Genomic DNA, 14,076 nt, shown 5'->3' with positions numbered 1-14,076 from the left:
CTGTCTGTGTGGACTTTAGCCTCTAATGGGTTGGGCCAGTTGAGAGGTATGTCCGATAGGCAGGGGTGGCCTGTTTCCGCACTGTGCTTGTCAATTACACTGATGACCCATGGTCTCCACGCTCCGAGGGGACTGAGGGTCGAGCTTGGCAGTGCACCTAATTCTCCTTGTGGCTCTCAACCAAAGGTACTCAGCTTCATTTTGCTTCATGCCTAGAGTAGAAAAGAAGGGTACCTTCCCCAAGGAGGAAGCTGTTAAAGAAATTGTATGCTAACACATGGTGGACGGTAGCCTCCCGTGCTCCATGATGGGGTCAGTGGAATTGACAAGTCAAAATTTGCTTCCTCTCTGTTATTTAGAGCTGGCTCCAGCCTCCTTGCCTCCTCCCTCCCTGCGGACTCCTTTGCCGTCTCGCAACACTGGACTTACTTCATGTCAGGGCCTGGCATCTGAGCTGCCATCCATGTCCCTTGCACAAAACTGCTTCTAATGAGCTCCAAGAGCCAAACCTTGGACATGGCCTCTCGTCCGGGGTGGACGTACAGGCTGGGCTGTTTGCTTTAAATTTGCTTCTGCCTTAAATGCCTGAGCAGGACTTTGCAGCTCTTCCATGGAGCTCTTGGGAAGGTTATGATTTTCTTGGCTTGCATTGTGATTTCAATGACACTTTCTTGGGACGATTAATTCCCTACTACCAACCTCCATCTTTTGGACATTCACGTATGCTCTGACATTCACCCTCTTGATTTTTGTCTCTCTCCTCTGTGTTCCTTGGCTGTCACCTGGTGTTTAGAGAGCAGGGCTAAGGGAGGGCTCAGAAGAGAAAGTCAAACCCCCACGTCCCAGGGCCCCAGAGAGCGACCCAGGAGATGAGGACCAAGACCAGGAGCGGGACTCGGTCTTCCTGAAGGACAACCACCTAGCCATCGAACGCAAGTGTTCCAGCATCACAGTCAGCTCCACGTCCAGCCTGGAGGCAGAGGTGGACTTCACAGTGATCGGTGACTACCACGGCACCGCCTTTGAGGACTTCTCCCGTAGTCTGCCTGAACTTGACCGAGATCGGAGCGACTCAGAGACCGAAGGGCCCCTATTCCCACGGGACCTTGACAAAGCAGCCCCCAGCCAGGATGAAGAGTCGAAGGCAGCCAGCGAAGCTTCAGAACGAGGGGTCTGCCCTGCCCCTGACATGCCCCACTTTGAGGTATGGTGGCGAGCCATGAGCACCCATGTCCATCACGAGTCCTCTTCCTGTCTGACCACGACCCCTGTCTTGGTACTGCATGTTCCCTGGGGCCACTGGAGATGGCTGCACAGCCCAGAGTTGCCTCTTCCTCTTGGGGCATTGCTCTGTGCTGCATGACTGTCCCCAGCCCCCTCCACTTGCATGGGTTCGTGTTAGCATGTTTGTTGAGTCAAAGGCTTGTTGAGAATGCCACACTAACTCCCTGTTGTTTCACTCTTTTTACATTGACAACACAGGTCTGAGCATGGCTGGATTGGGGGGGGGAGGGTGTCTAGGGGTTTCTCAGCCAAAGTTCTCTGTTGGGCATGATGTCCATCAATAAGCATGCCTGAGACCCCGGAATACTACATTTCACTTTCTCCACTATTTTGGTTTGAATTTTCTTCCACAAAAGGATTAGTATGGAAGAATGTTTTACACAAGTGCCCATGTAAAATCTATATCAGATTGCTTACCATCCCATTGAGGGGGGGAGGGAGAGAATTTGAGGGTCATCTTTTTTTTTTTTTAATGTTAAAAATTGTTTTTACATGTAATTGGGGGAAAGAAGGTGGAAATAAAACAGCAAATTAAAAAAAGACAAACCAATAGAAAAAAGACAAACAACCAAGCATGCCTGTTACTTTGTTTTTGGCTCATAGATAAAGATTTTGGGAAAAGACAATGGATGGCATAACAGAATATGAATAAGCCCTGGGTTTGGGACTGAAGGATCTGAGTTCCACCTAGCCCCACCTCTGCCCCTTAGAAGCAATGTGACTTTAGGCAAGTCTTATATCTTTTCTGAGTCTCTGTCTCCTCTATAAAATGAGGAAAGAAAGCATGGCATCAAGGGTAGAAGGATAGCTTTGGAGAAGGCCAGCTTCAGAGTCAGGAAGACGTGGGTTCAAGTTCTTTCTCTGGCACATGTTTGCTGTGAGGCAGTTGGCAAAATCACAACCTCTCAGTATCCCCGGCTACTCTCTCAGATGATGTTATCAGAGAGTTGCTTATTTGTATTGTGGGAGAGAATTCTTCTCTACACCTAGGAAGTCCAAGGTCTGCTTCCCTAGTCCCTCTCCCTAAATTCCCACTTTGCCTGTCATGGAGTGATTTTGAGGATTAAAAGGGACGACACACATAAGGCGTTTTGTAGCCATAAAGCACTGTGTCAATGGATGAGATGTCATCCTAAAAAAGAAGAGTAGAGTAGGTGTACTGGGGCTGGAGGTGATGGCTGCTGAGATCTGAATGGTTTGGTCTTTGCTTTCTGTCCTGGGTTGCACTCTCCATAATTATTTCTCTGCTGGCTAGTAGCTACTGTGAGCTCATTAATAAATTTAATTCTGAAGGGTAATAGGGGAAGAGCTCATGGCCTAGCAGGGGGACTAAACCACAAAACAGCCTGGGAAAGGTTGCAAGGTAATTTGGTACAGATGAAGTACAGTAGGGCTAAATAAAGGAATGTGGAGAGTGAGGTTCATCAGGTTAAGCTTCCTGAAAGTGATGGCTGAGAAACTCATTGGTGACTCTCTAGGCCAGGGGTCGGCAACATATGGCTCTTTCTGCAGGAGCCATAAAGTCAGTTTTTTTCAGGCGCTGTTACAGGAGCGCGCACTGTGAGCACTGTACGGCTCTTACGAAATTACATTTTAAAAAATGTGGCGTTTATGGCTCTCATGGCCAAAAAGGTTGCCAACCCCTGCTCTAGGCCTTGGATTTCTTGGGTTCCCTGGATTGTTCAGCAGTCTCTCTGTCTTTGGTATTTAAGCCCATTGGTTTAAAAAAAAAAAAAAAAAAAAAAGCATGTTTTGCAAAGGGAAGACCTTAGTATGGGGCTGGGGGAATTTGAGGATGGGTACAGTTTTAGAGCTTAGGAGAACCCTGGCTAATGACATTCAGAGGAGGCTAAGGACAGGGTAGAGCTAGGGAAAAGGCAATAGAAAAAAAAATTTTTTTAAAAAGGCATTAGGCAAGGAGACCTTAGACAGATCCTTTTCCTTCTAGGAACCTCAGTTTCCCAACTGTAAAATGAATGACTTGGTTGGACAAGTTAATCTCTATTGAATAGAGCACTGGACCTGGAGTCAAGAAGATCTGAATTCAAATTTTGTCTCAGATGCGACTAGCTCTGTGACAACCTCTGTCCATCTGAGTTTCCTCATTATAAAATAGAAATAATAATAGCACCTACTTTCCAGGGTTGTTATGAGAATAAAATGAGGTGATATTTGTAGGGCACTTTGAAAAACTGAGAGCACTCTATAAATGCTAGATATTATTATTAATATTATTTTGATCATTATCTAAGATCCTTTATAACTCTAAATGCATGGTCTCATGATCCACTCAAAGGAGACAGCTGAATTAAATGATCTCCAAGGTCTTTCTGAGTTTCAACAGCTTTAATATGGATCATATAAACAAATAGGAGACTGTATAACACAGGCAGAGCCCTGAATGTGGGGTAGGGGTAAGAGGCATCAATAGGATCTGGCTGGTTTTGCCATTGATTCCCTTTGTGAATCTGCAGTAGGATCATAGAATCTAGAGCAGGAAAGAAATTTAGAAATCATCTAGTCCAAACTCTTCATTTTACAGAGGAGAAAACTCAGGCCCAGAAAAGGTCACACAAGTAAGTAGCAGAGGTGAAGGTCCACTCTAGGACCTTTGACCTCTTTTCCCATGCCCCTTCCCCCACCAGTGTTCTTCACAAGATTCCAAGCTTCCAGCAGTTCCTTGGACCTCGGAATAAGATGATTACACCAACTGGTATCTTGGAACGCTCAGCTCTGAGAGTCCAAGACATTCTGTGTAGGTGCTGAAAAAATGGTATTCCTTTCTATCCCCATTCAGTTTTATCCAAAAGCCTATCATATTCTGAGACATCCTAATGTATTCTATAATACTCAGGTTTGTGTCTGGGCCCTGTATTTACTGTTTCCCACTGAGCCCTTTGAGAATCATTGTGGTGTTAGGAGACCTGGTTTCAAGTCCTGACTTGGAAATTTCTTAGCTATGTAACCATGGCATAGCTGTTATTTTCCTCAGTTTCTACATCTGTTAAATCGAAATAACACCAATCTTCCTCTCTCATGGAGTTATAGTGCATGGGAAATAACATGATAAACTAACTTTAAAAAGCTTTATTAATTCTTATTTTTAAATCACCTATATTTCCTACTATCTCTCTCCCTTTCCCCCCCTTCCTGTTGAGTCATCCCTTCTTGTGTTTTTATTTTTTAAAGGAGGGAAGGAGGGAACACCTGAAAACTAGTCAACATACCAAGCAAATCTGATATATGTAGGATTCTATATCCATAGTCTCCCACCTCTCCACAGAAGGGTGGGAGGTACATTCTCATATCTCATCTTCAAGGCCAGGCTTGGTCATGATTTCATAGCCTAATGTTTTGATGGTTTTGTGGTCGTGCTGCCTATTTATGCCATGGTAGTCATTGTATGTTTTTTTTCTAGTTCACTTTGCGTCCTTTCCTGTGTGTCCCTGTGCATGAAAAAACACCCTGAGATGAATGTGATCTGTTTTTATTTGCCGTCACTGCTATGTCATCCTTCTCTCATCCCCTTTATTTATGGCTCAGTTCATTATAACTCAGTGCATTATAACTGTTTGTTATATTATATTGACTCCATGTGCCCTCCAGGCCAGCACTAGGATGGATCTCCTCCTTCTCAAACTCATATGCTTTGTCTGAGGATGAGGGAGTCATCTCTGCTGGAGAAGCAGGTTGTCTCCCAAAGTGGGCTGGCCTTCCAAGACAGCATTCAGTGCTGCCACATCCTGGAGGCCAGCGATCCACCAGGATCCACAGCCACCAGCAGGTTGTGGAGCCCCATTCTGGGCCAGTTATTGAAAACTGCCACCCTTCCTTTTAACCCCCCAGCCTGTGAAAACTGAAACAATGACTGTCAGCAGCTTGGCGATCAGAAAGAAGATTGAGACTGAGGCCGCGTTACAGTCTAGAATCTCTGCAGGGGACACAACCCAAGTGAGCTGCCCTTCTCCCTGGTCCCTGTCCTGGTCCCTGCTTTTGGGAAATTTCACACACCAGCAATATTTCAAATGGGCTTGCCCCAGTGCTGGTAAAAGTGAGGGAGGGGGGGGATTCCCTTCCAGCTTTCCTTCGACTTCATTGTGAATCTTTGCTCATGTCTGTATTTCCAGTTGGAGAGGAGTATCCCCTAAGCTTTTTTCTTGTCAGCAGGTGGATGGGGGGAAAGAGACAACAACTACTTCCCACTCTGTCACCACGGAAACCACCTGCACCACCTTGGTAAGCTGACTTAGCGCCTTCCTGCTGTCTCCAGTCGGGGTGAAGGGGACGGGGCGGCAGGCAGTGCTGGGCATGTGCCTCTCGGTTCCCTCTTCTTGATTCCCTCCTTGTAGTGCATGTTGTCAAAACTTTAGGTTCTGGAATGGGCTGAACTTTGGCAGATTCATGGCTCTGGGCCTCAGTATCTCAGACTCCATCCTCTTATGGGTATAGGGTGGGGGACTCTGACAAGCCAAAATGCCTGGAGAGTGGGTGCTTTTGACAGGCCAAACTTTCTATGCAACTAAAGCTTAATCGGGGTTTGAGTCCTAATCGTTACAGTCAGTCAGGAAACATTTTTTAAATGTCTGCTGGGCAGGTAGGTGACTCAGTGGACAAAGTACCGGACCTAGAGTTAGGAAGCCTCATTTTCCTGAGTTCATATCTGGACCCAGAGACTTACTAACTCTGTGACCCTGGGCAAGTCACTTAACATATTTGTCTCATGTCCTCATCTGTCCAATGAACTGAAAAAAGGAAAGAGGAAACCACTCCAGTACCTTTGCCAAGAAAACTCTGAATGGGGTCATGGAGAGTCAGACATGACTGAAAAATGACTGAACAGCAATTGAAAAGTACCTACTATGTTGTGTTAAGCACTGGAGAGATGAAGACAGGAATAATAGACTAATGAAGAAGACAACATACAAAATAACTATGTATAAACTAATTATATCACAGGATAAATTGAAATAATCAGCAGAGGGAAGGCTTTGGAATTATGAGGAAAGTAGGGTTTTAGCTGGGATTTGAAAGAAGCCGGGAGGCAGAGATGAGGAAGGAGAGAATTCCAGGCATGGGGAAAAATCAGAGAAAATCTCTGGACCTGGAAGCTGAGATGTCTTGTTCAAGGCACAGCAAGGAGGCTAGACTATATGGCAGGACTGAGGTGGGTGTCTGGGTGGGTGTAACGTATAAAAAGACTGGAAAGGTAGGAGGGGGCCAGATTATGAGGGACTTTGAATGCCAGAGTATTTAATTCTAGGGGTAGGGAACCACCAGGTTTATTAAGTAAGGGGTGGCGTGGTTAAACCTGAGTTTGAAGAAGACTTTAATAGCTGAGTGGATGATGGGCCGGAGTGGGGAAAGACCAGTGGTAGGGAGAACAGCCAGAAAGCTATCTTCTGATGGAGTCTGAATTTACTTTCTGCATACTACATATGTGACCTTGGGCAAATCCTTCCCCTTCCCTCTTTCCCACCTAATTTTTCTCACCTTTAAGTGAGTTCGATTAAATGTTCTTTAAGTTCCTTGCCAGATTAGGCATTATGTTCCTTGCTCTAGGCCCCCTTCCTAATCCTCTGAATGTGACTTGGTCAGAAAAATCCAGTCTCCAGGAATGAATCTTTGAGTTGAGCGTTATGATGTACCCAGAACACAGTTTCGTTGTGCTGAATAATAACAGTAAAACAAGAACCCCGATATTTTCATAGCGTTCTTATTAAAAACAATTTTTTTGCTCTATTTTGGATTTTACATCATCATAGTTTTCCCCAGCCTCTCTCTCCTTCTTGTCTCTCCACCTTCTTGAGGGCCTTCCCATATAACAAATGAAATTTATTAAATGACAAAAAAAGGGAAAAAATTAGCTTAACTGACTGATACATTGAAAAAGTTTGAAAACATGCAATGGGCAACAGTTGTGGATTGCCTCCAAGAAGTGTCCTTTCATATCTCCTCTTTATGCTTGGCCTTTTGTAAAGTGACTTTGTAAAGTTTTGGCAAAGTTTATAAATACCTCTGAAGACATTTCATTTGAACATTTTAATAGAATAGTGGGACTAAGTGACTTGCCCAGGATCTTATGGATAGGAAGTATCTAAGGTCAGATTTGAACCCAGGACCTTGTGTCTCCAGATCTGGCTCTCTATCACTGAGCCACCTACTTGCCCCTCCAAATTATTTTCTGTTTAGTTGGTATATGTTTTGCTTTGATTTGTCAGGTATATATGTTCCTCCAGGAAAATGTAATTTCCTTTAATCCCCAGCATTTAGGACAACCCCTGGCACATGGTCAGTGATTAATAAAAGCTTGCTGAATGATGAATGAGTGAACTATATCACATGCCCTGGAGATTCAATACTATCACTACTACTTATTAATTATTTGTTAATTAGTAATTAATAAGAAACTCTGACTGTAGGAGTGCTTTTATACTATAGAGCCCCAATTCCCAGGGGGAGGGCCCCTGGGTGCTTGAATTCTCCCCTTGGGCCTGGAAAGCCCTGGAGAACTAAGTGTTGTCATTTCTCAAGGAGAACAGTCTGAAGTCTGGGAAGGGAGCAGCAGCCATGATTCCAGGCCCGCAGACGGTGGCAACAGAAATCCGTTCCCTTTCTCCGGTAAGTGATCCATATTCCATTCAGTTCTGTGGTTTCCAAAAGCCTTCCAAAGTCTTTGGGGAGTGGGGTAGATCACCAGTTTCCTTTACATTTATCCATGTGGAATTTTTTCTCTTATGTTGAGGCAAAATTTATGCCTCTGTATAATTTCTATCCATTGCTCCTAGTTCTGGCTTCTAGGGCCAAATAGAACAGGTCTAATTCCTTTTCAAATACTTGAAGACTGTGGCTCTTCTCACCCTCTCTTTTCCTTTCCATCCCTGGCCTTCTCTTTTCCAGGCTAAACATTCTAGTTCCTTTAATTACTCACACTATGGTGGCATCTCAGAACTCTTGACTATGCCAGTTGTCCTCCTTTGGACATGGTCCTTCCTGAAATTGGGCTCCAAATCTAAGCACAGCCATCCTGCTCAGGGTTGCCATGCCTCTGCCTTCATGGCTTTAGGGGCATGTCCTTGATATGCATTGTGTTTCAGAAAAGCCCTCAAGTAGAACCCAGGAGACATTGGTTCTGGTCTCACCTCTTGAATAAATCAAGCTACTTCTCGGCATCTATTTTCTGACCCCTAAAATAGTGTTGCAGTAGACAATCTGGCTATTTTACAATTTTAGGATGTTGGGGTTTCATCAAGCCTGTGTCTAGATGGAAGACTAATGGCCAGCTCTAACAGAAAGAGGCATCGTCCAGCTCATTCTTTACTCTTTGTCCCTTTTCCTGGTTGGGTTGGGGACAGAGGGGAAGACACCCCAGGGCTCCTTCTCTTCCTTTTTGCCTTTTAGTTTGTTTGTTTACCTTTTTACCTATTAGTTCTCAAAGCTTGTGCCACAGCATATGCCTCAAATTGCAGTGATCACCAGTCCTATTGGGTATATACTCACCTCTCCGATCGCACACATACTCTTTCCCAACATCCTCATCTCCTCCACCTAATGCCTGGGAATGGGGTGGGGCTTGTGTCATCTGCAGATCATCGGGAAAGACGTCCTCGCCGGCGCCTATGGGGCCACTGCTGAAACCCTATCCACTTCCACTACTACCCATGTTACCAAAGTGAGTACCATTTAGGGGATGGAGAAAGATATCTGTAACATACAGAGGCTCTCTATAGGCCTAGCTCTATGACTCTTGAGGCAGTATGGTGTTATTTTTTAAAATGATGAAGGCAGATATTATAATGGAAATTAGTATTTTAATTAAAGCCATGTTAATAGAATAAATCGACCACATGCCTGTAAAAAATTCAAATTGCCACCTCTGCCATTTTCTTCCATACCTTCCCTACTCCTCTCAGTCCCCCGGGAGCCCGCTCAGGTAGCAAAAGAGCTGTCTCCAGCCAGTCCTCTGAATTTAAACTGCACTATACGTTGGTTCCCGTTGTCTCACGTTTAACTGGAAACCCATTGGATCACAGGGAATGTAGGCCCAAAGTTCCCCACATGTTCACAGGAAGTTTGTCAAACACTACATATCTTGAGGCTCAATATTTCCAAATAGAACCCCAAGTGATTTTAACTAACACATTGGTGCAATGGAAAGAATGCTAGAGAGCTAGATTTGAATCCTGGCCCTACCACTTACTACCTATGTGATATTGGGCAAGTTGCTTATCCTCCCTGGATTCACTTCTCTATCTATAAAATGAGGTCTCTGGCCTAGATATTATCTAACAGACTTTCCAGTTCTAGATCTATGATCCTGGGACTCCTGGAAAACCAGGAAAGATCTAAATTCTAATCCATGATCTCCCCCTGTTTCTCCTTATGATCTTGGACACATCCATTTTCCTCTATGGGCAAAATTGGAAATGGGAAGAGTTGAACCAGATTGAGCGAAATAGGACTAGAGGTCCACATGGGAAGTCTTGTACTAGATTGCACTAGATAAGATGAGAGGTCCAAATAAGAGGTGTTGGGCTAGATTCAGTAGAGAAAAAAATCCTCTCTCTCTCTCTCTCTCTCTCTCTCTCTCTCTCTCTCTGTCAATCAAAAAGAAATCTTTTTTTGAGTTCCTTTTATAAGCTCAATACTATGTTAAGTGTGTTAGGGAAAACTAAAGAAATGTATGACATGTATGGTCCTTCCCTTTGAGGAATTTATAGTAAGCAAAGAAGGTTAAGAGTCACCAAAAATGAAGACAAAGTACAAATTGTTTGTCCTTAAAGGCTTAGTTGAATACTGACTCTGATGGTTGGAAATATATGCCGAGAGGCAGTTTGGGATAGTGGAGATCTGAGTTCAACTCCTGATGCTTACACTGACTGTTTGACCATGGGTAGGTCACAACTTCTCTGAGACTCCAAAGAAAAGGTTGAGGAGATAGCCTTCCTGCTCTAAATCTATTGCTAATAGCCCTTGTCCAACTTACCTATTTCATAGGGCTGGGAGAAAAAGCTATAAATCCAAATTGCTATGGTCATATGAGCACTTATTACTTTTACTGGGCGTTTAGAAGACAAGGGAGAGCAGCGGGATGTTTTAAGTAGGGGGTTGTAATTCAGCTGGTTTTGAAATATGAAGAGGATTTAGATAAGGTTGCAGGCATGGGACTGGGAAAACATTCTAAGTAGGAGGAGAGAACCAATGTGAGTGGAGTCAAGTTATAGAAGCAGGAATAAGTATACCTTTGGAGAGCACTGAAGGAGGTTATGTTGAGGTGCTTTGGGAAAGAAGGCTAGGGCCAGGAGAAGGAGGGTCTCATCTCATTTTGAGGTGGGAGGGACATGATGATGAAAGCCAGATCAGTCTGGCTGACATATTTAAGGACTGTCGACATGGCAGACTCAACGATAGAAGCCATTGTGCCAGAGCAGAGAAAAAAAGGGATGAACCTGAAGGACATTACAAAGAAAGAATTTTCAGGTTTCAGTGTCTGATGAGACTGGAAGAATGAGGAGAAGGGAGAATTAAACATGTTTCTCAAGTTTTGAGTAACTAGGAAAATATACCTTTGCCTGGCACAGGGGCATCAAGAGGGTGTTTTGGGCCATAGATAGATTTGAGGTCATCACGGCCACACTTCCCATGGCGATGCTAGCAGGCATTTAGAAATATCCCTTGGGGGGTGGCTGAACAAATTTGGTATATGTTGGTGATAGTACACTATTGTGCTATAAGAAATGATAAGCAAGATGATTTCATTGATTAATTAAGAAAATTTTTCCATGGTTACATGACTCATGCTCTTCCCACCCCTTTCCCATAGCCAACGCACAATTCCATTGTGTCTTACATGTGTCATCTATTAAGACCTATTTCCATATTATTGATATAAGCAAGATGATTTCAGAAAAAATTGGAAAGATCTATATGGAATGACGCAAAGCAAAATAAGCAGAACCAGGAGAACATTGTACACATTAACAGCAATATTGTACAATGATCAACTTTGAAAGATTTAGCTTCTCTTAGCAATACAATGATCTGGCACAATTCTGCAGGACTTATGACAAAGAATGCCATCCCTCTCTAGGGAAAGAACCGTTGCAGTCAGATACATATCAAAACATGCTATCTTCCACATTAGTTTATTTGTGGTATTATTTGGGAGATTTGGTTTTATATGAGTATTCTTCTATGATAAAGACCAATATGGAAGTATGTTTTGCATGATAATAATCCAGATCAAATTGCTCACCATCTCTGAGAGGGAAGAGGGAAGGGAGGGAGAGACAATTTGGATCTTTTAATTTCAGAAAACATGTTGAAATTTGTTGTTACATGTAATTCAGAAAATAAAATATCTTTAAATTAAAAAATTATCCCTGGGTTCAAATCTTACCTCTTCTACTTACTTCTTTGGTGACTTTAGGTAAGTACCTTCCCCAGTATGGGGCTGAACTTTCTGACCTGTGCATGAAAGTGTTGATTGAAACAGATAGTTTCTGACTTTTTCTGTCTCCCTAAATTTAGACTGTGAAAGGAGGATTTTCTGAGACTAGGATAGAGAAGCGCATCATCATCACAGGAGATGAAGACGTTGATCAAGACCAGGTACAAGGAGCCACCTATTCTTCTTAGAACCCTGTCCACAGCTCATCTGGCCAGGCTGGAGAAAAGGATGGGAGTGGGCTGGGGAATGAGTCCATTTCTTATTGTTCTAGCTCTGGTTTGGAAGCTGGGAGTCAGAAGGGTGAAACTTCAGTACAAAGCTGAGATCTGCTCTTCACCAGTGTGAGAGTAAAATTGAATGAATACTCCAAGTATTTAAATTTATAGGACTTAATAACAAAGTGAGAGAGAAAGGGATTCCTTCAGCCAAGTGAGCAGAGCACAGAGCCAGAGACCCACACTTGCCACACTTTACCAAAGCAAAAAGCCCAAAAAGAGCCCCGCTGATTGGGTTTCAGCAAAATTTATCTCTCAAACATCATGATGTAAAGTGAGCACGTAACTTAAAAGGATGCTGGGTAAATGTGAATCAGGAGAAAGAAATTTCTCTTTGCACACCAGCCAGAGGTGAGTCCATGTTGCTGGTGGTAAATTACAGCAGCCATGGACCTGTTACTGCTCATCTTCTACCCTCATACCCACCCTTTATCCAGTGACCTGGCCTTGAATCCCCCAGAAGCAATGACTGAAAAGGCCTAATGGAAAGATTCCTGGCCTGTGAGGCCAGTGAACAGACTCCTGGTCTTGGCTTTTCCACTGACTTGATGTGTGACCTAAAACAAATTCCTTCCCTTCTCTGGGCTAATTTTCTCCTCTGTAAAAAGAAGGGTTAGACACAATGCTTTTTTGTCCTTTCTAGTTCTAAATTTAATGTTCCCAAGATCCCCTTGCCAGTGCCAGGCTCAGGAAGTAACTTACTTGGAATTTGAGCAAAAAACACCAAGCCATTTTCTCCACTAAAAGAACTCACAAGGCATCCTAAACTTCCTTGAAAGCAAAGCAAATCCAGAATCATGAAAAGGAAAGAAAACTCACCAAGAAGTTTCCATTTCATTCATTCAGTGTATATTGAGCTCAATAGGTAATCAGCAAAGGGCTGAGGTCCTGTAGGCAAAACTAAGAATTATTACTAATCCTTAGTCTTTTCCAGAGGTGTGCTTGGTAAATGATTATCAACTAGGTTTTTTTGGGGGGGATGGAGCAGACATGCCACACTTTTAAAGTTTAATATGCATTATTGGCATTTTCCCTATCCCTTTTTAAGTCTAGACAATAAGTGAATCCTTGATCTGTAGCGCTTGCCAATTTTCGATGTGTAAATAAATACTCCAGAAAATTTAACAATCAGCTTTCCAAAGCCAGTTAAAACTGACTCAAGCATATCTCTAGTCTTTTTTTTCTCCTAAAGTTCTTTAATCCCCTGGGGAAATAAGATATAGAACTGTTATTTAATTGCCTTGGACTAGACTTTGGCCTGGTTGAAGGGAGGGGATGTGATGGTCAGGAGATAGGTGGTTATCAGCCTGTGGGTTAAGAAATTACTTCATGGAGGAGGTGGGCTTTGAGTTGGGTTTTTTTCAATGGGCTATAAATCAATGGGTAAAGAGGGGAAAGAGGGTTTTCTGATCTTTGGAAGCATCATGGGCAGAAGCATAGGAGGTGGAAGAGCTCAGAGCATGTTACCTTATGGGACATGTTACCTCTTTGGCTGGCGCATAGAATTTGTGGATAAGACAAATCTGAAATGTCTGGTGCCAGCTTATGAAAAGCCTTGAATTCCAGGAGGAGGAGTTTGAATTTTGCTCTGGAGGCAATAGGGAGCTCCTACAGCTTTATGAGGACCAGATGAGTGTTGTAGAGTAACAGATTATAGTGGGAAAAGCTCTGGATTTGACATCTGAATCCTGAATTTGATTTCTATGTCTGCTCTGTAACCTTAAGCAAACCTTTCCCCTTTTTTGGGCCTCACTTGCCTTCTCGGCAAAATGAAAGAATTGGATTATATTCTGTCTGTTTGCCCCTTCTCCCTCTCTCTCTCCACCTTTACATTTTACCTTCTTTCTTTTTCTCTGTCCTGCCTCTCCTCCTCTCTCCTGTCTTCCTTCCTGTACTTTCACACTTCCTTCCTTCCCCATCTTTCTTCCCTTCTTCTTTGTCTTTCCTTCCCATTTTCTTTCTTCCTTCCCCTCCCCTATTTTCATCTCTTTCCTTTCCCTCCCCTCTCCCTCTTTCACTTTTTTCACCTCAAAAAGTCTCACAAAGGGTAGAAGGGGATTACACAGGATT

The 14,076-nt window shown here is 43.4% G+C and overlaps 1 protein-coding gene across 1 annotated transcript in view; it reads left to right on the top strand.

Annotated features, from left to right (window-relative positions):
- The window catches only part of EPB41L1 (erythrocyte membrane protein band 4.1 like 1), a 117,616-nt gene that overhangs the window by 95,206 nt on the left and 8,334 nt on the right, over positions 1-14,076 (top strand). The window contains exons 15-20 of the mRNA XM_044664350.1: positions 794-1,204; positions 5,131-5,235; positions 5,452-5,520; positions 7,816-7,902; positions 8,870-8,953; positions 11,812-11,892. Coding sequence (XP_044520285.1) covers positions 794-1,204; positions 5,131-5,235; positions 5,452-5,520; positions 7,816-7,902; positions 8,870-8,953; positions 11,812-11,892 — 837 coding nt within the window. The remainder of the gene's footprint in view (positions 1-793; positions 1,205-5,130; positions 5,236-5,451; positions 5,521-7,815; positions 7,903-8,869; positions 8,954-11,811; positions 11,893-14,076) is intronic.

Source organism: Gracilinanus agilis, chromosome 2 (assembly GCF_016433145.1).
Source record: "Gracilinanus agilis isolate LMUSP501 chromosome 2, AgileGrace, whole genome shotgun sequence".
Classification (NCBI taxonomy): Eukaryota; Metazoa; Chordata; class Mammalia; order Didelphimorphia; family Didelphidae; genus Gracilinanus; species Gracilinanus agilis.
The sequence above is the reverse complement of the archived record's forward strand: the minus strand, read 5'-3'. Positions and strand labels throughout refer to the sequence as shown.